Source organism: Manduca sexta, chromosome 17 (genome assembly GCF_014839805.1).
Source record: "Manduca sexta isolate Smith_Timp_Sample1 chromosome 17, JHU_Msex_v1.0, whole genome shotgun sequence".
Classification (NCBI taxonomy): Eukaryota; Metazoa; Arthropoda; class Insecta; order Lepidoptera; family Sphingidae; genus Manduca; species Manduca sexta.
Window position 1 is genome coordinate 13,885,128 of NC_051131.1, and position 25,219 is coordinate 13,910,346.

The 25,219-nt window shown below is 39.8% G+C and overlaps 4 protein-coding genes across 4 annotated transcripts; 3 read left to right on the forward strand and 1 right to left on the reverse strand.

Moving 5' to 3' along the window:
- The first annotated feature begins 24 nt into the window (after positions 1–24).
- On the forward strand, positions 25–17,393 carry LOC115442548 (dnaJ homolog subfamily C member 16). The gene is made up of 14 exons (XM_037439511.1): positions 25–451; positions 1,232–1,408; positions 4,695–4,784; positions 5,173–5,453; positions 5,611–5,791; positions 6,069–6,270; positions 6,523–6,724; positions 6,932–7,209; positions 7,298–7,488; positions 9,582–9,722; positions 9,922–10,023; positions 10,710–10,911; positions 11,581–11,710; positions 12,052–17,393. The coding sequence occupies exons 1-14, from the start codon at positions 216–218 to the stop codon at positions 12,150–12,152; spliced, it is 2,514 nt and encodes an 837-aa protein (XP_037295408.1). The 5' UTR covers positions 25–215; the 3' UTR covers positions 12,153–17,393.
- A 1,409-nt stretch (positions 17,394–18,802) lies between these two features.
- On the reverse strand, positions 18,803–19,843 carry LOC115442592 (MICOS complex subunit MIC10-like). The gene is made up of 2 exons (XM_037439746.1): positions 19,600–19,843; positions 18,803–18,985 (listed from the first exon to the last, which is right to left on the reverse strand). The coding sequence occupies exons 1-2, from the start codon at positions 19,682–19,684 to the stop codon at positions 18,837–18,839; spliced, it is 234 nt and encodes a 77-aa protein (XP_037295643.1). The 5' UTR covers positions 19,685–19,843; the 3' UTR covers positions 18,803–18,836.
- A 195-nt stretch (positions 19,844–20,038) lies between these two features.
- On the forward strand, positions 20,039–20,996 carry LOC115442591 (COA8 family protein CG14806, mitochondrial). Its single transcript, XM_030167669.2, has 2 exons — positions 20,039–20,390; positions 20,749–20,996. The coding sequence occupies exons 1-2, from the start codon at positions 20,103–20,105 to the stop codon at positions 20,953–20,955; spliced, it is 495 nt and encodes a 164-aa protein (XP_030023529.2). The 5' UTR covers positions 20,039–20,102; the 3' UTR covers positions 20,956–20,996.
- Positions 20,997–22,761: 1,765 nt separating this feature from the next.
- On the forward strand, positions 22,762–24,943 carry LOC115442553. The gene is made up of 3 exons (XM_030167608.2): positions 22,762–22,979; positions 23,165–24,305; positions 24,650–24,943. The coding sequence occupies exons 1-3, from the start codon at positions 22,877–22,879 to the stop codon at positions 24,831–24,833; spliced, it is 1,428 nt and encodes a 475-aa protein (XP_030023468.2). The 5' UTR covers positions 22,762–22,876; the 3' UTR covers positions 24,834–24,943.
- The last annotated feature ends 276 nt before the right edge of the window (positions 24,944–25,219 follow it).

Sequence of the window (25,219 nt, forward strand, 5' to 3'; positions counted from 1 at the left end):
TGTCTATGCGTTTTGCGCATAAAAATAATCAATTACTCTATGGTCAATACCGATTGACATTTCGCGATTTTCATGAAGATACATTTTCAATTTCACGGATTTTCAGCCGTTCTATTTTAGGACAAATGACTGATAACAGCATTTTCTTAAAGACGTGCTAATTTACCCACACATGAGTTATGCGTGCCGTTGTCAATTGTGAGTTATCGACATGAATGTGGTATAAATTGAAGGTTTTTTCTCTACGGGGTCGAAGATACATTTTTTCTGCTAACATGCTATGGAAATGTAAGGGATGGAAGGGGCGATGGCTTTGTGCACTGCTAGTGTTCGCGTTATGCTTCCTGGTTGCTGCACAGAAGATCGGTGACCCGTACAAGATCCTAGGTATCAATCGCAAGGCGGGTCTCTCGGATATTAGAAAAGCTTACAGACAATTAGCTAAGGAATGGTAAGTAAACCTTATCAGTAACTTTTATGACTTTTGATCCTTCAAGTTCCTACCCAGTCGAAATATTTGATCCATTCAAATCGACAATCCATACAGAATTTTTCTGATAGCAGAAGTCAAATAAAATTCTTTGATCCACATTAAAAGTCATACTCTGATTTAAAAGTTTAGGATGAGAAAAATATTTACGAAACACAATTTATGTACTGAATAGAATTATACTAATCATAATGTATTACAAATTACCTTCATTTATTTTCTTTCAAGAGGTAATTAGAAAGACATTAACCACATGTGTGTTTATGGCTTATCTAGGCCAGTATAAACAAAGATTACTTCACAAATAATTATTTAACTGTAACAGTATTAGATTATTATATGCCTAGTTTTGTAATGTTCAAATAAATGTTAACTGACAGTAAATGTATAAGACGGTCACCAGATACAAAAGTTGTCCTATAGTATATATTCAGATGTTGTATAACAGTTTTTATATTGTTTCTTACATACATGAACACCATATTTTAATATACCAATACATTTGCTAACACTAAAATGCATTAATGCAGTCAAATGATAATTAGATGCTACAGAAATTCGACATAAAAGGAAGCCAGCAGGAATCAGGTTGTTTGGACCATTCAACACTGATAACTATTCAATCATGAATTTAGCGTTGTCGTACGGCGCACGCAATACAACTACGACACCAAGGCAGGCAAAACCAAATTTCACCTATACACATTCGCATCAGAATTACACAAAAACTACCATCCACAGGCATCCGGACAAAAACGAAGACCCTTCGGCGGAGTCCCGCTTCGTTGAGATCAAGCAGGCGTACGAACTACTTTCGGACACGGAGCGGCGGCAGGCGTACGACCTGTACGGCATCACCAACGAAGACGAGCACATGTACAAGCCGCGCCACGACTACAGCCAGTACGCGCGGTTCAGGTTTGAGACTGATGGATGGGTGTTGTGTGTGGCTTTACAAGGTTTAAATGGCTTACTTGTATTGGTGTTGGTGATGGTAGATGTATGGTGTCGGTTATCAGGGCCTTAACCCCACGGTTTCGTAGTGTCGAAGGTTTATGCAACTGCCCATGAATCATGGTTGATAACTAACTAGTACCGTTAAAGAGTTATTTTCTTGCCTAAATATTTTTTTATCTCGCACCGCCCCTTGGCGAAAGTGTTATATGCTTGGAACGGTATTTCCGTATTTTGTTTTGATTTCCAATTCTATTTTATTATCAATTGATATGTGTGTGTTATTTTGATTAACTTCCATATTATAGCTCCTGAGATTACCGTATTATACCCCAGAGATAATAGACAAAATTGACTGTTGGAATTTCGACCTCTATTCTTGCTAGTAGATTCCTTCTGTTGTTCATGTATGTTTGTTTAGTTAGTATGCATGTGATGTGTTTATGCGACAAACATTTGTGGGTTTAAGTGGTATTACTATATTCCATGATACAAAAACTAATAGGTTTCATTCCACAGTTTTGTGCATAGAAGCAAAAACAATACATTTTCTAGGTTTTATAGTTATTATAAATAAGCAATTAAATCATTACAAGACATATAAAGTGAAACTAATTTAATCATGTTAATATGAAATGTAAAAATTGTTTTGTTACAAATTCTTGCTCCAAATACATGTTTTCATCAAGGCCAAAGGTTTCCAGCATTTTTGGCTGAAACATAGTTGAAATATCTGACCTTTTTTACATACTAACAAATAAATGTTTAAATTTATGTATAATTTTTCTTTGTGAGAACCTGTGTGGATTCTCTGAGAATTTTAAAACAAATAATCGCTACTTAACAAATATTTCTGCATTCAATCTAGTATAGTCCAGTACACGATAGCTTAGTTGGGAATGTAACTGACCGCCGAGACGACGGTCTACAAGTTCAAAACCCAACGCACACAGCTCTGGCTTTTCGAAGTTCTGTCTGTATTGTTTATCAACTATCGTCTGCTTTAACTGTGAAGGCAAAATCGTGAGGAAAAGTACATAAATGAGAACTGGCTTTGCTCGCGGCTTCGCCCGCGTTTACACGTTTTTCCTGGATAAAGTTTTTCGTAATAAAAGTCCCGCTATATATTTTCTCGGGATAAAAGCGTATGTGTTGCCTAAGGGTCTCAAAATATATCCATACTAAATGATCTTAATTCTTACCTTCCCATATTAATATACTTCCTTTGTAACATCGTAAATGTCCCGCCTTTCGTAAATTAAATAAAACTCGTGCGTCTCGATCAACAAAGTACTAGATCCGCATCTTGATTGAAAAGTATTTAATTTTGTAAGCACTGTAATCGGATAAATACGTTTCCAACTGATTCACGAAAGATTCCAACGTGAATTCGCGGTGAGTCATTACCTGTTCCCTAAACATCTGTGATTCAAGTACTGGCCGCGTGATGAAGTAAATAACTGATATACAGTCAGCAAAAGAAGTTGCTCAATAAATTCAAAAGTTCAACGCTTCCCCACTTTAATTGCAAACCGAATATCCTTTTTTCTTTATCTAAATAAAGTAAGCCCTTTGAAGTTTGTATTCGTGAAGCAAAAACGATTGTTGATATTGAAACGAAAGTTTAAAGGCGATTTAAAATTTTGATGTGGTATCGTTACTTTTATGGCTGCACGCGTTGCAATGAAGTATTTAATTCTAAGGTGTTACGATTGATAATTTTGGATTCTCTATCCAAGCGTAACAGCGGAGGCTTATTTCTACACAACAGTATTTATCCACCATGTTGAAATTTTTACAGATTTTTTCTGATGGTGTGTTCATCATATGATATGAGTCATCATGCCACAAATTCTGAATCCAGACAACTTATCTACATGTGTTTTTAGATTATATACATTTTAATTGTCAGTTTTGGGGATCGTTTCGCGGCTCGTTTTATCGTCAAATAAGTATATCTCAACAGTCGGATTTTAATATTGTTTGATAGATATGTATGATCTACAAATATTTGTCTTGACCAGACCCTCGTAGTGTATAACACTGTAGATGCCTGAGTACCGTAATGTTAAATGTATGTATGTGTGTGTTGTGTATTTATTTAATGAAAATAGTTGTTGCTCGCACGAGCATGTTTGGTAAATTGATCAAAGCCCAGCGGCGTGTAACCGTGCCTTTTGCTACGACTTCAAAAAGGAATATTTTCTTATTAACCCCTGAAGCAGCATCGGAATGTTTGCCGGCAAACATGACAGCTACATGACATTTACGTGTGTCACGGAAATATAACCTTATATACTACATAATGAGGTTATATTCCCGTGTCACACGTAAATGTCATGTAGCTGTCATGTTTGCCGGCAAACATTCCGATGCTGCTTCAGGGGTTAATTATTTTTCTGTTAATTTTTGTTGTAGTTGAGTTTTAGTTTCCAGATTAGGATGTATTGCCGTAAAATGTTCGCGTGAGCAGAGAATTTAGTAAGGATTTAAATACATAACATACATAACATCACGCATTTTATTCCCGAAGGGGTATGCAGAGGCGCAACTAGGGCACCCACTTTTCGCCAAGTATGTTCCGTCCCGTGATAGGGGGCGAGCCTATCGCCATATCGGGCACAAATTCCAGACTCCGGGCTGATACTGAGCAGAAAAACCCAAATATCACTTTGCCCGACCCGGGATTCGAACCCAGGACCTCAGAGCGCTATTGTACCGGACGTGCAATACAACTACGCCACCGAGGCAGGATTTAAATCATAGGATTAATTCGAATAAGTTCGGACGAGCGATGCTCAATACGTCAACGCTGTCCAATCCAGAATGGTTTGTAGCCCCATCCTTGCGTTGGAATTCAGAAGTTCCCAAACTTTTTCGTCTTCAAAATTTTGCTGGTCCCTGTGGACCACTTGCAGCAAAATTTCTACCATATTACCTAGAGTATGCAAGTTTTTTAACGGAACAGTCGTTGAGCTTCTTAAATTATCTGTCTACATTGATAGGTGAAGTCAAGCCAACATTTTAGATCTTTACTAACAAATCCAGATCAATTTTCGTACACGAATTTGAAAGCACAATTTTTTGGTCACGCCAACGTAGGTCCCCGTCAAGTCTCCCGTGGACCCCTGGGGGCCCCTTGGACCAGTTTGGGAAATCAATGCGTTAGATTAACAAACTTCGTGCGGGCGACTGAGAGGACTCATCTATGATTTTTGCACTAGCGTTGTTATGATATGTCTTGTTCCAGTAGCGATCCGTTCGAGGAGTTCTTCGGCACGCACTTCCGCACCCAGGACCAGGACATCACGCTGTTCCACAAACTATCTGTCACGGCACGGTAAGCTAAAATGGTCTCTTATTCTAAAATGACCTTTAATTGCATTTATGTAGAGTCGAGTGTGCTGTAGCCGATACTTTTTGCTATTAGTATATAAAGTGAAATGTATACTTTATGTGAGCAATTTTTTTTAATGATCGATATTATATTTGAAGCCCACTGTTTATATTCTTAGGTCTTGTGCAGTAATAAAAAAAATATTGGTTAATATTTTCTCGACATTGAAGTATCGGCTATCATCATAAATAAATAAAACTGATAGGTTATTTATGGATCGATCCTGAGAATAAATCAATCAAAATATATTTTATAAATTTCCACAGTAAAGAATAGGTATTTGTGATGACTATAAATATAAGATGTTCTTAATAAAACCTTTCCTTTTTAGACATTTCGAGAACAACATAGTGGAGAAGAGCGTGCACACCCCAGCAGTGGTACTCTTCTATACTGACTGGTGTTTCGACTGTGTACGCAACGCGGCGGCGTGGCGGCGGCTGGTGGAGGCGCTGCAGCCGCTCGGCGTTACCATGGCGACGGTCCACGCCGGGCATGAGGCCAGCCTGGCCCGGAGGGTGGGGGTCCACGGTGTACCATGCCTCACGTTCGTCCTGGATAAACACGTGTACATATATAAGGAGAGTTTGTCGTCGCTGCCCAAGATCTTGGGTAAGTGTTAATTTCCTTAAGATATTTAAAGGTTTAAGAAAATCTCAAATATTATTTCGTACCCATATTCGGGGTAGATTTGCCCCGGTATAGAAAATGGGTCCCTTACAACAACAAAAAAAAATCCCCAAACTCATGATCGGTATGTTGTTCCTAGACTTCATCCGCTGGCGGTTTCCATATAAGATGGTGGCTTCGATCACGAACAGCAACGTGGAGCCATTCGTGTCCGACTTTGAGGACAATAAGGTGAAGGCGCTGATCTTCGAGGAGCGGCACACCATCCGGCTGCGATATCTTATTATCGCGTTCCATTATAGAGACCGAGTCGCTTTTGGGTGAGTATTGTGGTGGTGTGGTATTTGTAAGAAATCGCAGAGTGATAGTGTGTAGTACTTCCATGCGCATGCGCATGAGAGTCGTTGAGATTACGATTTCATGGTGAGACAATTAGTCTACATAAAACCAATCTTTTATTACATATATCATACTGCTGGATACGGCCCTCTATTGCTGAAAGGGTTTAGTACGGATTGGCAGACTTCCCATACTTTCAAAAGTCTTATGGACAATCGTTCCTACTTTAGTCTGATTGACCACAACTTTTGCCACCAGTTTCGTGGATATGACGTCCCGGGACACACAGAATGTATCGGCCCGGTACAAGGTGGCGCGGCAGGTGGACACGATGGTGCTGCTGAAGGAGGACAGCGCCGCGCCGGCCGCCAGCGTCAGCACCGCCGAGATCCCCACGCAAACGTTGCACCAGCTCATTGAACCGGAGCAGCTGCTGACGCTACCCAGGCTGTCCTCCCAGGTGAGAACTATGCTGCAGGCTGAAGTGGAAATCTCCTTGTGTTTAAGATTATTTAATCCCATACTTTTAGCGCTGTTTTTGGTGTTGATTCTTTTGTTTGCAAGCAATATCTGATGTAACGTACGATATTGCTTTACTACTACTATACAGGGTCTAAATATTGAACAGTGCAGACAGCATACACTGTATATGATGGTACAGACCAAGTCACTCTGCTTCATTGTTACAATGTGTGTGTTTGTGTGTCCACAGAGCGTGCTGGAGCGCGTGTGCCCGGTGGAGTGGCGCGCGGCGCGGCGGCGGCTGTGCTGCGTGCTGGTGGTGGGCGGCGGCGGCGGCGCGGCGCGGCGCCACCTGCGCGCGCTGGCCCGCGACGCGCCCGAGCGCGCGCACTACGCGTACCTCTACACGCACAAACAGCCGGAGTTCGTGCACGCGCTCGCTAATGGATCCGGTGAGGAATCTCCACTGTATGTTTTAAGGCGTGCTGACCGCTCGAGGTCGTTGACCTCGCATATCAGCTGATCTTTTACTTGTGTTACATTGCAATTTATGTTTTTTATTAAATGTTTTGTTTTATTGTGCTAGGACTCAGCAACACTATCATTTATTTTCTCAAATGGTTTACACGCTGTGTATTAATAATGATTGCATTTCGTAGGTATCGATACGTCTCAAATAGAGCATCGCATCGTCATAATATGGCGTAAGGAGCCTACGCGCATCCAATACGAGTGGCTGAACGAGACATGGCCGATGTGCACACACGCGTGCGACGAGCAATCAGCTGATAACGACAATGCGAGCGTTGACCCGGCGCGCAGGGACGAGTTCCTCAAGTACCAAGAGCGGCTGAACGAGACCAAGCGGGCGCTGGAACAGATGATCAAACGGCTGTTGAAACCCAATGAGGTGTTGGCGTATGAAACGCATGTCAAGGTCAGTGGATTTGTAGTTTAGAGTATGTTTTGTTGTGGGATTGTCGCCCTTATCACTTAGCATTTAATCGAGGGCGTCGTTGGTGCAGGAGCTGTGCGACGAGGCGGCGCAGGGCTGGGTGTGGGCGGCGGTGTCGCGCGCCGCGAGCTGGGCCGAGCGCGCCGCGGGCGCCCTGCGCTCGCACCACGCGCTCTCCGCGCTCTCCGTGCTCGCCACCGTCGCGCTCGTGCTCGCCGTCGGGTACCTCATGGCGTACCCCTCATGTGAGTGTAGTGTAGTGTGGCCGGGCGGGTGTGGGCGGCGGTGTCGCGCGCCGCGAGCTGGGCCGAGCGCGCCGCGGGCGCCCTGCGCTCGCACCACGCGCTCTCCGCGCTCTCCGTGCTCGCCACCGTCGCGCTCGTGCTCGCCGTCGGGTACCTCATGGCGTACCTCATGTGAGTGTAGTGTAGTGTGGCCGGGCGGGTGTGGGCGGCGGTGTCGCGCGCCGCGAGCGCCCTGCGCTCGCACCACGCGCTCTCCGCGCTCTCCGTGCTCGCCACCGTCGCGCTCGTGCTCGCCGTCGGGTACCTCATGGCGTACCTCATGTGAGTGTAGTGTAGTGTGGCCGGGCGGGTGTGGGCGGCGGTGTCGCGCGCCGCGAGCTGGGCCGAGGCGCGCCGCGGGCGCCCTGCGCTCGCACCACGCGCTCTCCGCGCTCTCCGTGCTCGCCACCGTCGCGCTCGTGCTCGCCGTCGGGTACCTCATGGCGTACCTCATGTGAGTGTAGTGTAGTGTGGCCGGGCGGGTGTGGGCGGCGGTGTCGCGCGCCGCGAGCTGGGCCGAGCGCGCCGCGGGCGCCCTGCGCTCGCACCACGCGCTCTCCGCGCTCTCCGTGCTCGCCACCGTCGCGCTCGTGCTCGCCGTCGGGTACCTCATGGCGTACCTCATGTGAGTGTAGTGTAGTGTGGCCGGGCGGGTGTGGGCGGCGGTGTCGCGCGCCGCGAGCTGGGCCGAGCGCGCCGCAGGCGCCCTGCGCTCGCACCACGCGCTCTCCGCGCTCTCCGTGCTCGCCACCGTCGCGCTCGTGCTCGCCGTCGGGTACCTCATGGCGTACCTCATGTGAGTGTAGTGTAGTGTGGCCGGGCGGGTGTGGGCGGCGGTGTCGCGCGCCGCGAACGCGCCCTGCGCTCGCACCACGCGCTCTCTCCGTGCTCGCCACCGTCGCGCTCGTGCTCGCCGTCGGGTACCTCATGGCGTACCTCATGTGAGTGTAGTGTAGTGTGGCCGGGCGGGTGTGGGCGGCGGTGTCGCGCGCCGCGAGCTGGGCCGAGCGCGCCGCGGGCGCTCCTGCGCTCGCACCACGCGCTCTCCGCGCTCTCCGTGCTCGCCACCGTCGCGCTCGTGCTCGCCGTCGGGTACCTCATGGCGTACCTCATGTGAGTGTAGTGTAGTGTGGCCGGGCGGGTGTGGGCGGCGGTGTCGCGCGCCGCGAGCTGGGCCGAGCGCGCCGCGGGCGCCCTGCGCTCGCACCACGCGCTCTCCGCGCTCTCCGTGCTCGCCACCGTCGCGCTCGTGCTCGCCGTCGGGTACCTCATGGCGTACCTCATGTGAGTGTAGTGTAGTGTGGCCGGGCGGGTGTGGGCGGCGGTGTCGCGCGCCGCGAGCTGGGCCGAAGCGCGCCGCGGGCGCTCCTGCGCTCGCACCACGCGCTCTCCGCGCTCTCCGTGCTCGCCACCGTCGCGCTCGTGCTCGCCGTCGGGTACCTCATGGCGTACCTCATGTGAGTGTAGTGTGTAGTGGGCGGCGGTGTCGCGCGCCGCGAGCTGGGCCGAGCGCGCCGCGGGCGCCCTGCGCTCGCACCACGCGCTCTCGCGCTCTCCGTGCTCGCCACCGTCGCGCTCGTGCTCGCCGTCGGGTACCTCATGGCGTACCTCATGTGAGTGTAGTGTAGTGTGGCCGGGCGGGTGTGGGCGGCGGTGTCGCGCGCCGCGAGCTGGGCCGAGGCGCGCCGCGGGCGCCCTGCGCTCGCACCACGCGCTCTCCGCGCTCTCCGTGCTCGCCACCGTCGCGCTCGTGCTCGCCGTCGGGTACCTCATGGCGTACCTCATGTGAGTGTAGTGTAGTGTGGCCGGGCGGGTGTGGGCGGCGGTGTCGCGCGCCGCGAGTGAGCGAGACAGACGTATCGAGAAAGAGACAGGTTACCCGACACAAAACAATGCGGAGAGCGGCATCACTATTCGGCGTACATGGAATCGCGCCGAGCGCCCATTTTCATAACGGAACCCATTTTGATTTTATGCGTAACTACGATGCCGCTCGATACATGTCCAAATCAGAGCCAGTTCTATTAAGTGAAATCTCAATGGCATTAATTTATCTTTGTATGTATTCAGACGCATCGAAGAAGAATCAGTGCAGCGTCAAAAAGAGGAAAGGAAAAGGCAGAATGCGATGGGCAAACGTAACAACAACGATTTGCAATCCGAACTACGATTGCACGAGCTACGAGCGGAGAAATATAACGGGCTTGTCAGGTATCACGTTTTGACACTTAATTCAAACCATCTCAAAGTAAATAAAAAAAAAACTAGTTATCATACAACTAACAATGTTATGTAGATAAAGATTCCTTAGTTATATAGCTTTGAAAATTAATAAATGAATACATTCTAAAAAAATATATTTTCGTTCTAGCGTCGCTAGCGTCGCCAATGGTTAATATTATGTTTTCAGATTAATGAAGCCCGGTTGTCGAACGATTGTACTGTTGGTGGATATGCAAAGCCGCGTGCAGTTGTTGTCCAAATTCCACAGGATTGTGTGGCCGTACCGAAAGTATGTTGTTCTAGATTTGCAAACATGCAGTATTTTTTTTTTGTAAGGGCATGAAAAAATGAACCCTGATGAGTGGGATCCAAACAGTGTTAACAGACGAAGGACGGCTTTTTTTGTCATTAAAGATTCACAAAGTAGTTTTTTTATTTTCACATATAAAATAAGGTTAACATTGAATTTCTTTCTAATTGGGCGAAGGGGGGGGGGGGGACATAATTATGCCGGCTTGTTTGAAAAAATAAATACTTACAGGCTAATCCTAAAATGCTACGCACGTGTAGACCACGAATTTTTTGCAGTGGAACAAATTTTTTGTTATTTGATTTGCGATAATAACTGAATATTGTCTTAGATATAGGTCTCTTTTCTTGTGCTCCCTGACTATATCCAATTTACAATAACCTGCAAATTGTAAGAAAACTTTGATATAACTGTAATCATTTTCATAGTGTCCAAATATCCAATAAATATTGAGCATACTTTATTGTTATAGCAGCTCGCATTTTAAAAGACTAAATAATATAGTCTGGAATTAACGTCCTACCAAAACACCAGTGTTTCTAACCAATTTGAAATCATATATACAAGTGTGATATATAAAGGGTGCTTAAAAAACATTGAGTAAATAAATGATGTTTTTGATTGTTGTTATAGACCCTTATAAACTAAATTCGTGGCATATCCAGGAACAAGACGCTGGTGTTCGCGTACCTGGTGGTGGAGCGCAACATCTCGTGGTTCCGGCGCGTGCTGGAGCTGTCGCTGGGCGGCGGCGAGCTGCGCCTCAACGCGCGCAACTGCGTCGGCACCGTGCTCGCGCTCAACCCGCACCGCAAGTACTTCTGCATCTACCACGCCAAGCACCCCGAGTGCACCAAGCCGCACAAGGTCAGTGCCGGCGCCTCTGTCTATTCGTTATTTGCTGTAGTTTTTCAATTTTTTTCACTGTTATATCCAAGTGCTATGACTTGTCCCCTAAACGAGGCTTAACATAGTGCTCACCTCCCAGTAGGCAACGGCTTGATATACCTCTGGCATTCCAAAGTCCATGGACGACGAATGCTGCTTACCATCAGGCGGACCGCCGCGCTTGCACATTTGCCTATTAGGCAATAAAAAAATAGACTTAAAAATATCAACTTCTGCACCTGATGGTAAGTTGAGTGGAGTCTAGGCAGACAGCTGATTGACGAGAGACATTTATCCTTCAGTTGAAACAATTATGCTGGTCGGTTTGAAATCGGATATATACAAGCTAATTCCAGAAAGAGACACGCTTATATCGGCCACTAAGGCGCGTTCTACACCCTGTGTCCGGTGGCCGCTAGCTGGGCGTATGAAAATATTCTACTACCAGTGACAATACAAAAGACACAAATGGTTAAATTCGAGTCTCAATAATTAAGTTCATTTAAGCATGTATCTTTGATTTGTTTATTGACACTAATTGATTAGTATAATGGCCGCCTGTAGGTAATTTCCATTATCAATCTGTACTATTACTGTCCAATCCGTTGTAGATTGTATATTATATTTAACACGTGTGTGTTGCGCCAGCGCATGACGCGCATGACGCGGTCGCTGGGCGGGCGGTGCGGCGACCCGGAGGCGGGCGCCTTCATCGGGTTCCACACCGAGCCCGACTCCTCGTCCGAGGACGCGCCCGACCCGCCCGTGCTGCTGCAGGGTACGTACATCATCATCAACCACCCTTCACATATCACCGGTGTTTACGTATACCTGGTATACGTACTAATTAGTCCAGTCTTACGAACTCATCGTATTGAGAGTGAATCAACTACAACTATATACATTCTATATTTATTTTTCACGCTGATAACATGTAGCGTACGCATGCTAGATTTTACATTAGTCCGCTTGATATAAATAAATCTATTGAACATAACGGCGATAATTGAGATTTATGCATTTTTTAAGAATACATTTTTAGGGTATCTAATAATCAAGATTTTTATTAAACTACTGTAAAAGATCTAAGTTAATTATTTTTTTACTTCCCACTTGTAGAGAACCTTCTAGACGGTCTGGAGAACTGGCTGGACCGTCTCTTTGAAGGCAGCACGCACCGCTACTTCGTCAATTACTGGCCGGACATGACGAGCAAGTGATCGCCGGTGTTCGCGTCGAGGCGTCGTCGACGACACTTCCGGTCAGTTCTTTTTAACCTGTAAACGTTGGACGCTGTGTGTGCTGGCGCAGTTTGAGGGTTTATTCTTGATTTTTTTTTAATAATAACATTATCTTTTATTATCACAGTATTAAAAGGGTTGTTACTTGTGAGCTTGCTGAATATCTAAATTATTGTTATTCATTTCTAAACACCAGGTGGCGGTATCGATAACAAGATATGCATCATGACATGACATAGCAAGAATATCCCACCGATACCATTTCAAAGGTTATTGTCACATCTTCCAACTATGTATATCCTTAAATATAGACAAAATTGGTAAATGCAATAAAAACGGCTCCACTTGTGTTGAAATTTAATTTATTTACAATTTTTTTATCGATATATAAACTGCGCCAGCACGGCCACATGCGCCTGCGCCACATTCAAAACCATGACATGACTAAAACTTTGGTAGTGTTGTATTATTTTGTTAATTTTTGTTTTTGTCGTCTAAGGAAACATACTGCCCGGTTATTGCCGTTAGAATTTTCGAGTATTATTTATGTAGAGTGAGATAGCCTTTGTGTATTGACCTCTTTGGTTTGGTTTTATAAGAGCGGTGATACGACCTGCGTGTATTGGAACGTCTATTTTTTTGGTGACAAAGGAAACAAATTATTCTGCCAAAACAGGGTTCATTATGAAATAAAATTATTTATAGAAAAAAAAAATTAAAGCTAGTTTTATTTTATTGGATTTTGATTTTTTTATGGCATTAATATTTAAATATAAGACCGAAAAATATTGTGCCAAAAATATTATATATTATTATTTAGCTAACGTATTTTTTACAAAACGAGTAAAATTTTTATTGTTACTAACATTATGAACTACATTATTCACTCTACACTCACTTTTTTCAAGCAATTGTTTGTCATGAAATCATTTAGTAAAAAAAAAAAAATAGATTTTCAAATATCCCAGTTCGTATTAACGTTTTATTATAAATTGGGAATAATAATTAAATTGAGAAATATATTACATTATTTAACGTTGTTATAAAACCTCTCAGTATTAACGCAGCCATGACTTTTTTTAATTATTCCCAATTTTATAAATTTTTGGGCTTTATAATTCAAAGGTCAAAATTTCTCATTAGGCTAGCATAGTGCCTCTCTAACGGTTATCGTTGCTCGTGGTAAAGTCAGTCTTGAAGTCTCTTTTGAGCTGAATGAAATGTGATTCTGGGACCTGAGGACTGATATTTGACCTTATAATGTAGTTTAAATTAATATGGTGTCAGATTTACGGAGTTATTAAGGGTCTTTCACAATGTTTGGGTCTGTTATTTATGAGGAAAAATTATGTGTAAGGCAGTATTACAGTTAGAGCCTTACTAATAAATGTGCCTGCCTAAGTTATGATATCTTTTGTCTCGTTTCCTCTGGCGTTAAATGTCACTCGTCAGAGCAAGACAAAAGCTGTATAACTAAAGTGTAAACGCTTATCAGTTAACCTTTGAATAATATACAGACGATTATTTTATACTGCTCTTTGCATGAGCAGCCATTATCTGCTCAGGCAGTCTACAGATGTGGTACCTTCTGAGGGAGGAGTTTGGAAACAACTCTTACCTGATACCTCAACATTACCGAGATTGTGAAGTCCCTATAGTAAATATTCTAGTTTAATAATAGCATTAATAATAATCCAATTATAGCATTTTGATGAACGAATGCTGGACTAAAGAATATTATGCTAGTGATGATTAAGAAAAAATATGGCTATGACAAAATAAAAATTATAGTAAATGTAATGTATTGGAGATATGTTTTGTTTTTAAATATTAACGAGTGGTGTATAAACAATGTATTATCTTTATAGATATAGATGTATTATTGATCAGTGTAAAGTAAATTTATATTTAGGTATTTATTTGTTAAAGGACCCTGTCCTTATGCGAGCCTCCCGCTACGTTATTTCGACCGCCAATAAAAAAATTAACTAAGATCAAGTGTACACTGGTGTATACCCTTATATTCTGCTTTAAATTTTATTTGGTACATTAAAAATTGTTGCTAGAAATATCCTAGAAATAATCGTCGATGATTACATAAACGCTGCGTGGAACATGCAAATGGACACGGTTCCTATCTGTTGTCTACTGATTGTGTTATAAAAAAATGCAAATGTTTACCAGTCTTCGGTATTAAATTTAAATATACAAATACATGAATAGGGGACCGGCCTTTGTTTGATTTTGTACATTATTCTATATGTAGTGGTTAATAATACGAAAAAGAAACCCTCCCGCGAAAACTGCATTAAAATTGGTTAAAAAATGAGCCAGTAATTTATATTTCAGATATTACTATGTGCCGAAGTGGGCGCGAAATGGGGATATCGCTTCATCTCTTTCTTTCGCACGCGCCGTAATGCCCTATGACGTCACACGTGGGTATTGCGCCTCTTTTCTGTTTCTTGTTACTTACCCCTTCTACCGAAATTAAAAGACTTATAACTTGTTGATTTTTTACCGGATTTAAATAATTCTTTCTGTGTTTTAATTTATATAACGTAAATATTTGATAATAATAAAGAACAAAAATGAGTCCGGTCCCCTATTGATGTTTTGTCACTGATGTTGCAATTTGAAGGGTCGTAGGACATACAATGATTTTTGCGTCGGAGTTTTATGCACTGTTGGATGTAGGTTGCAACCAACTAACGAGTTTTTGACCTGTATTCACCAACGTCACTTAGCTAAGTACGGAGCAATGCTATGATAATAAGTCAGTTTCTCAGTGGTAACTGTATGAGAGCCTTCGCAATGCGTAGGCATAGGGGCGGTGTATTTAAAAATGTTTTTAAACGAACAATGTCCATCGCGAAACAAAAATTAATAGTTTGCACTTTCTGATTCTTATAGGGTTTACGACTTTGTGGTCCTATTACACTATATTATACTGTTCCCTTTTTCATTAAAAGAACGCAATAAGTTGCGCTTAGATTTAATTTGAAAAAATCACAAGTTTTCAATATTAAAAATATTCGATATCGTTATAGAATGCACACATAGATAGTAATCCGCGGCAATCATGTTATTTACCCAGTGTTACCTGAGATTCACACAAACAAAGACTTCAGCTATATATTATAGAATAAATCAACCTGTCACTGCAATAATGAACAACTGCTATTGATTTATATGCTTTGCATAATTATAGAAACTGTATAAAGTTTAAGAACAATCTCAATGTGTTCATTTTCTGAAATGGCGAATGCAAAAACGACCTCAGTGTGAAGTATCAACTACAATGTACGGAACTGTGCACGCGCTGTGTCAAACAAGGTTGTGGATTGATTTCATTGCGTCGCATATTTTTTAATTTATTAATATACAAGGATAGTATGTTATTACCTTATGTTTAAAATCTTTTTGCATAGTATACCAAACAAAGAAGAAGCCGGTCATGTGGTTAATAAACAAATATTCAGGAGGGATAATTTGGCGACTCTCAAGGAAAGTATTTCGAATTTCTCCTAGTCTATTCCTGCTGTAATTTTTTTTTAATTACTTAAAATATTATTTGTTCTTTTTCTTCGTTTTTCCCCTACATTCACTCCACTTCAATGGGAGTACAGATAATAAGAAATTTTAATAAGTTAATTATTTATTATTAAAATCATGTCTATAAATTATTATTGACTATAGAATGTGCGGCGCAATGGGCGATCTTAGCCTCTCTATATTCGGGTGTCACAAACCTAAATGCTAGTCAAATGTTGTACCAAATGTTAATCATTAAAATATTCTAATGATAATATTAACTGTAGATTATTTTCTCTTTTTATAAACATACAATAAATATTTAAATAGATATATTATATGTAATTGTAACCATGTCTTCATTTACATTAGAAAACTATATGTGTTGAGTTTATTGTACAGTAAATCTAAACTGAATGTACATAATTTATGTTGTCGATTACTGCCTCGGTGGCGTAGCTGGATTGCGTGCGCAGGAAGGCAGCGCTCGGTGGTCCTGGGTTTGAATCCTGGGTCGGGCAAAGTATTATTCAGGTTTTCTGCTCAGTTTCAGCCCGGAGACTGGAATATGTGCCTGATATGGTGATAGAAAACATTTGGCTAAAAGTGGGTGCTCTGGTTACACCTACCTACCTACCCCTTCGGGGATAGAGGTGAGGATGTGTGTGTATTATTTCATATCTAGGCACAATGTGGAAATGTAATATAAAAAGTCTTGGTAATAATATTCTTGCCATGTATGTGTAGTTTTTGAACCAAAATGTTAAATTATAATACGAATAAAAAAAAATATCTAAACTCCTCTTACGTCGCTGATTAAATTCTTGAACTGTATCTGTATATAATTATCTTCTACGTGATTATTGTACGTAAGGTGAGGCGGTGCTATTCCGTCTACAAGTGGATATTCGTCTTTTGCTACAACTATGATGACCGTATATGACAGAGTAAAAAAATCCTTGTTTACTTACCCAGCTATCAAAGTTGTTGTTTGATTAGAACACCCTTAATTGCAAAAATACATTAGAATTTAGAACCTCCTCCATTTTAGAAGTCGGTTAAAAAGTCAGATATACCACATAGACGGAATAAGACATCCTGACTGTACCGATTTTTACTCTTACTATTCAAAAGATCATGTGTTGCCATAAACCCATTGCTTTGAATAAAACAGGCAGACTGGCAAGAAACAAAGATAATAAAAAACTAATAAGATAAAAGACATGTATTTTGTGGCTCTCAGGAATTTCTGTTATTTTTGTTTGAAAAATCAATGTGTATGTCGCTATTTTTGTTATTTTGAATTTATTAAACGAGGGTTAAAGGTAAATTGGGAACGTAACTAATGGAAACTTTGTGTTATTCTAAACAAAATGGAAATAGATTATTACTTAAAAACAGAAGGCTAGTGTTGCCAGAACGCATGTTTTCTTTTTCAAAAGCATTTGTTCTTCATTCAAGGGTTTTTCTAAAATATGTGTGTTGCCAATCACAATTGCAGTAAAATGTATTTGTTACAATGTATAATTAATTCCACCAAATGGGTGTCTGTATATGGGTTGTTAGTTTTTGTCTGTATTTAAATGTTTAACAATATTGTATTATTTTTACTTTTAAGAACTAAACTATCCTCTATCTTAATTCCAGTATCAATTTGTACAATAAAATATTAATTATTGTTCTTTACTCGCGTGTTTTATTTAACGTGTTTTGGAAACAAAACAACGCCTCATTTTTTTATCATGACAATGGATTGGTTTAACTGTCAACTCCTGAGATGCCAAATTAAGTAAGCTAAGTGAAACTGGTTTTCTCAAGGTCATGGATCCCTTAGGCAGAGGATTATAATAACACTTGGTGAGTTCAACAATGGTCTAATAAATGGGGGCTTATTTTGGCGCTCACTGTAGTTGCAAAAAATGTATGCATATAAAAGAGAAAATTGACAAAATGTTGAATATATTTTTACATAGGTCATTTGTGTTCTGGAGTGCCAGAATAAAAAAAAAGAACTATATTATGGATAAATAAACAGCATTTATTACATAATTAAATAATTATTTGTACAACAAAATTACAACATTCTCTAAACAGTATCTACTGACGATGTTACTGTCACTGGCAGTTCAGTTGCGTCGTTTTTGTAATCAAAGTTCTATCTGAAATGAGATAAGATATAATTGATTGTTATAATCAAACTTGATTGAATATATGCAGCTTGTAAACAAAGTTCAGATTTTCATTTAAAAATTTGTGGTAATAAACAAAGCAAGTGACAACATATTACCATTCTAATAAAAACATTAAGTATATCTTTGCACATGCAATACGAAACTAAAGTACTAAAAGATAAAAAATACGACACACTAAAATATATGTGGCAATGAGCTACAAATAACACATCACTGGAATATACAAAGTCCTAGTCATTGCCAATTAGTATATTGATAATTGTATAGTTACATTTTTATATGCATGTTTCTTAACCGCGAACTAGTGTACTCTATCAGAATTGTCGTACAAATGAAATTGCCAATTTCCACAAATTGGAAATGGAGTGACTATCACATGAGATTATGCAAATTATTATATTTTTTGGGCAGAATAGTACATGAACACAATGTTTATAGTTCCTAATCTTGTTACTGTTAAATGGGGCTAATAGGGATATGGGGGTGAAAATAGGTCACATATCTAATGGATAGACAATTCATGTAAAAATTTCTATAATCAATGTTTAAATAAAAAAAATTGACAATCCATCTATATCAGTTGTACTCAACCATTTTTAACACTGGCCACAAAGTCGTCTTAGTTATGGTACTTCAGGCCAATGTAAATTAATTGAACTAGTTAAGTGTTTAAAAATACATTTAGATTTTTTACAAATTTTAGTCTAGTATTCACAATTAAATTAAAAAGGACTTTTGGGAAGATTCATTTCTTTTATTGAGTCAGGTGGGCTTATTACAATATGTTCATGGGCCATAAAGAAATGCTCTGTAAGTGGCAGGCCGAGTATGATGTATGTAATAGTTACAAGGCCCCTATTCAACCTCATATCCCCATTCATTCCATTTACCACTTTGCCAATTTACCTGGTTACCGTAGACCTTATTGTAAATTAATTTATGCAGCATTTTTCTTCTTTGAGTTCAGTTCAAACTCGCAGTTGGCATAGGCCAGACCTATACCCATACCCATGCCGGCGATGATGGGCCACCTCCTCCGTCTGAAGAACAAGACTGAGGTCAGAGCTCCGATGAGAACACCACTGCCTGGAAATAAAAATAAAAAAAAAATAAATGATAAAGTAATTGGGTACAAGTATGAAACTAATTTGTAATGGATATTAATTAATATCCCTTATACTAAAATATTGTAATAGATACACCAATAATCGATATTTTCAAGCATTAAGGAATCTGTATTAGTCATTAAACTTGTGAGCTTTGTTTAATAAATTCTAATCTGTCTTCTACTCTAATGTTTGCCTCTCTGGCTAGTATATTATTGTTTTAATCCAGACATTGGATCCTTATCTAATCTAGCAGTGCTTTATATACAAGAAATCATGAAATTGAATGACAACTTAATTTATAAAATGCAAAAAATTCATTAATGTTTTCTTACATGATTTTACGCTGGACACATGAATGAATATATTTGTTATGGGATCTAAACTTCTTAACAATAACTGTGTTAAACTTAATTCAATATCCCCCTTTTCATAGAGTTTGGTTTAGAATACTAAGTCTAGTTCGTGTGTGATTTACAAAGTATGTATAGGATATTTTGTCATTCACATCAAAAGAGTTGAAGGAAACGGGATATAGCTTTTCAATTAACACCTCTAATAAAACTGCTTTACGTTATTTAATTTATTACTTACCTGTCTTTACAATGCCGTCGGTTAGACACATGTCCAATTTCGCTGAATAGTCATCTTCAGGTTCGTTTTTATTTCCACGCGCCATTTTAAGTTTTCTAAGTCGTAAAAGGTTGCTATATTGTTGTTTTCACGATGGAAATTGACTAATCTTCGTTAAAACAAATAAATAAAATCTTTACACACTTTTACATAATTCGGCAATGGAAAAATCGAAATGACAACGTTGACACATGACAGTAATTTTAAGGCGCGTTCAGTTATTTCATTCACTTCCAGTTGCTTAGAAAATATAATTTTATTATGATAACAATAGATTTGATTCAATACAATAAAAGTATGAATATTTATATAACTAACAATTTATTAACAATAAAATAATTTTATTATAAAGAATTGAGTTTTTTTCAAAACTGTCAGATTCAATGTCACTTGACTTTTAGGACAGCTGATTTTGACAAAACAATTTTCTTTTTGCGTAGTGAAATGTATTCAAAAATAAAATCATGTTATCCAGTAGAATTGTGACTGTAAACAGGCAGAAAATATGTATGTACGTATTGCCAAGGCAGACTAGCACTACACCTGAATCAAAATCCATACAGCCGCCTAACCCCAAGAAGATAACTACAGATATGGTAGGCCCTCCGGATCCTGTATCAAATTTAAGACGAATAGTGTTCAAACAGCCTGAAAATGAGACAACATTAGAAAAACAGTACAGGAATATGAGGAGCGAAGTGCAAGAATGGAACCAGAACTTCTGGACTCAACATAACTCTAGATTTTTTCAGGTTTGTTTTTATGTAATCCTTAAATTCATTTGTATGTAATCGATTTGGAGATTTGTTATTTTCATACAATTGTTGAGTATCTAAAATGGCAAATGTTCGTGGGTATAAAAATGTCACTACAATATAACAAAGATCATTGCTAAAGTAAATGTATTAAATGTAAACCTTAAGTTTATAGACTTATCTTGTCATTAAGCCTATGATATATATGGTATAAATATAAGTGTGTGCCATAATTGAGAAAAGTGTCAATCCACAGTCTCTGCCTACCCCTATAGCATAGAGACATGATAGTATCTATGTATATTGTTTATAATATATTGATACAATAGTCAAACATAATATAATATTTTTTCAGGAAAGAGAAGATTACCTAAAGAAAAATTTGCCAGAAGGCAAACAAAACCTTACAGCGGATGAAATGAGTGTTTTCTATAAGGCATTCTTAGATAAGAACTGGAAGGCACATATATCATACAATATGGAATGGTATAAAAAGAACTTCAAGTTACTACGGCTAGCAATACAAGTGAAAATGAGAAGATTACTTAGAGTTAAAGATTGAATTAGTGACAATTAGTTTAAATAAATGTTTATTTTATTTTATGTTTTTGTTTCATTAATCATCTTTCACTTCTCTCTGTGCAAGCTTATAAATAGGTGATAATATTTGTATAGAAATTTAAAACCCTTAGAAAAGATCGGACGTTCCTGGGGTAAGTTCGAACTTCGTTCTAATAACTCTTCTAAAGCTAGTATGATAAGGTCCACAAAATCAAATAGAAGTCTCAAAAATGTTATGAAGAGCGAAATCCACCGTTTTTGTTTGACTGCACACAAGACATATATTTTTGGTCGTAGCGTCAACTGTATATAGGGCGAAACAGCGTAGCCGCCTATGTAGCTTAAGCTAAAAAATAACCATAGATTCGTGATTTTTTTTCGTGATACGATCTTACACTGTATCCGATCTTACCCGAACGCACCTTACAGACCCCGCAGTCAACACCGAGGGAAACCTGCGAACGGGATACCAGTTCCCCCTGGCTTAGTGACTGCAGGGCCCTAATAGGAAATTAGGAGAGGAAAATTTGGAAGTAGAAAGGGCCATCTTAGGATGGACGGAGCGGACAAGGAAAGGGGAAATGTTCGCGAGTCCCTTATAGCCATCAATGTGAACTTACAACCATGTGGTATAAGTACACATTTGACTATGTGCCTAGAGTCGCGACACATGTCTCCCCATGCATGGACGTGCATTCGGTGTGGACACCGGGAGCATAAGAATTGCCTCGAGGGGGGGGAGGCTTTGTTCAACGTTGATTTCCCCGGTTTTGATGGGAACATCGGACGACCTTGACATGAGGTCTACCTTTCACGTTGCCGTCCTTCCCGGGGGTCACCACACACGAACGCCGGACGGCCTCTTGCCACCCGCCCGCGACCCTCCAATGGACAGTTGTAGGCCGTGTGTCTATTAGTCACCTCTTACGATAGACAGGGGATACCGGGTGGCATAAGAAATTCTCTAATTTTGATTCTCCTTGTGTAACAATAGGGGATACTTAATATGTTTATAAAAAAATTAAATTCTTAGGAAAGATCGGACATTCGTAGGATAACTTCGGACTACCTCCGACGTAGGTATAAGAGATTCTAGAGCCCGTATAATAAGGCCCACATAATCAAGATGAAGTCCAGACAATGCGATGTATAGAGCAATGCAAAAAATAAAAATAACTAGATACTTACTTAGCTGAGTACTAAGTAATAGTTTTGTGTTCTACAATCTTACTCCTTGACCGAACTTAGCCGATTTCACCTTATTGCTGATTACTCTTTTGTTACACAATATTAATCTCAGAATTATAAAATAAATTGCGGAAGTCGACACTAGGACATTTATAGACAATGAATCATCAATCTATTTAGAGTCGTAAAATTTTATCAACAATTGAAATAGACACACGGCCTACAACTGTAATCGTAAGTGGTGATAGACCAACGAAACACTCAAATGCCACTAATGTGAAGTATTTAGTTTCGATAGCCTTGGTCGTTTTATTTGAGAAATATTAAAACTCAGAACTCGGAGGGTAGTTAGAAATTATTATTCCATTGTAAAGGCATTTTTTACCCTTGGGGTATAGGTGCTAGAACATTCATCAAAGCTCCCCAATCAGAGTCAAATAAACTAGACAGTTAAATCTTGCAATGTCGAAGTTAAAGAGAATATAAAACTATGTTAGAGTTGAAGTAGTAAAGTCCTGCATTTCGATAAGTATACTAAAACTGGTAGGTACATAATAAAAAATAAAATATCGAAACATTATAATTCTCTTTGATCGAAACTATCAAATGTCACTCAGTCACAGCTTTTGTACGGCGACAAAATATGTTTTCATTTCATCAATATAAATTCACGGTACTTTTATCATTGAGGGCACAGGACATGAAATATATACATTATCTCTAATTTGTAAGCAATGTATATTGCTTTTAAGTGGTTAGTAGGATTGTCTTTGGCCATGTGGGTCGCTGTGTGCTGTAGAGATATAATGATAAAAATAAACAAAAACGCAGAGCAAGGTATGCTATTATTTCATACAAAAATAGCTAAGTATGAGGAAAAATATTCAATAAGTGTTAAAAATATTTTTATTTTTGTTCTAAGCCATTATAACTAGGTACATAATCCACCTAGCCCTTTTGTTTCTTGGAATTATTATCGATTACTACTTTAAATATATTATAATAAACCTGTATTTTCGCAGGTTCCATTGCTAGACCATTTGGGTTAATATTCAAGAACACTACAATTCCTAAAGAGAAGATTCTAGAGCACAGAAATAGATTTAAACACGACAGCATCGCTGTCCTTCATTGCTCCATGTTTCTCGCTGGAGCGTTAGCCGTCACGATTTTTAACAGGAAGACGGAAATAATTTTATTCGCGAAAAGCAGAATTCGTAAAGTAAATTTAGCAGTTTTCTTGAACAAAGTAAGATTAAGTTTGAATGAAACCGCCATTGGCATCAGTGTTTCCATATTGAAATATTACCAAATTTTGGGGAACATAGGCCGAATATTGTCTACAAAGTTAATCAATGCTCTTATAACATTAAAACAAAGAAAGATGGAATTAAATACCGTGAATTTCATATTATTAAAAAAACTCAAAGAATTGGGAGAAGAAAGAAAGAATTTAGGGCAACTACTTATTTCAGCGATACATGAAAATAAAAATATAAGGATGCAATATCAACTTGAAAGTCTAGCCAAAAGTAGGCTTATGCGACATATAGCACAATCGCAAAATCAAATGAAAGAGAATAGATCTAGGTATGTCAGTTTCCAACAATTATACTTGGTAACTCATCAAGAAAATCTGTTTCTCAAGGCTCGCGTAAGGAAACTAACGAAAGAGAAAGAAGAAGTCCAAAAAAACCTCATGGAATTGATGAATGAAATATACAAATCGAAAAACACTGAGCTGAAAGCCTATTGCAGTCGCTTCATAGTCAGCTCAAGAGATAATTTATTGAATTCAGACGTAAAATCAGAAATACAGAAGTTCTTACAAAACAGTCGACGGCCAAGAAACACTAGATCGCGTTGGGAAATGTCAGATGAACCAGAGATATTAGTGAATAGTACGAGGAGTTGGCCGCGGTGTAATGATACCAGGGTTACAGAAATACATGGAGATGAGAGCGTGGTGCCCATAGTGTCTGATGCGCCGAAGCTAAAGGGCCTGCCGGGAGAGTGTGTGTGGACCGTGAAGGATAAGGATGGCATTATAGAGAAGCTTTATGAATATGACTACGAAACTGATTTCGACAACGGCGATACTATCAGAAGGATTAGAGAGTATTCTGTTTATTATGATAAAGATTGTCTGCTGGATTTTTCAAAGTACGTAAATTAAACCATCTAGTCTACATAAATATTCAGCGACTAAGCGTAGGTTCTTGATAATAATAAAGTACGAAAATAGCATCAACGGATGAATTATGATTTCCCAACCATGGAATTTCATGGTAGAGTACAGGGGACACATAACACTCATTTGGCACTCAAGTCTACATAAATATTCAGCGACTAAGCATAGGTTCTTGATAATAATAAAGTACGAAAATAGCATCAACGGATGAATTATGATTTCCCAACCATGGAATTTCATGGTAGAGTACAGGGGGCACATAACACTCATTTGGCACTTTCATTAGTTTGATTAATGCTTCTGCTTTTGTTTCCAGTTCTAGAACAACAATGCCCGACGACCAAACAACCACATCAGAAATGAACAGTCAATGTTATTCACGAACTAGTCAAAGATTTTTAACAGGGTCGGAGGCGTTTCAAAAGTTTTTACAAGCCAACACGGAAATCGTAAGCTCGCCGCGAAGATCATCGCAGGGCCCACCTTTCCTCTGCGGATAATAAAAAATATTATTTAGAACAGAGAAATGATCTCCTACGACATTGTTAAGTGGATAATTTTGTAGACATTTTTAATTATTTGAGAGAAGATTAAATTTATTTTATTATATTTTTATTACTTATTTATTTCAAATCCCAAAAATTGACCGATCCGTATAATAAGGTATGAGGCGAGAATTATCAAAAAGAACGTTAAAAAATATCGAAAGACTTAACGGCTGTGAGAAGTTATTCATACTTTTTTAAGCAAAAAAAATATAGCTTACTGCAATATTTATAGGTTCATTTAATTTGATCCCCACATATGCCAACATATTGTTTTTTCAAAGTTTTTATTTCTTTACGGTTCATGTTCAGGGGTAATCGAATAAGATTGTGGTGTATAA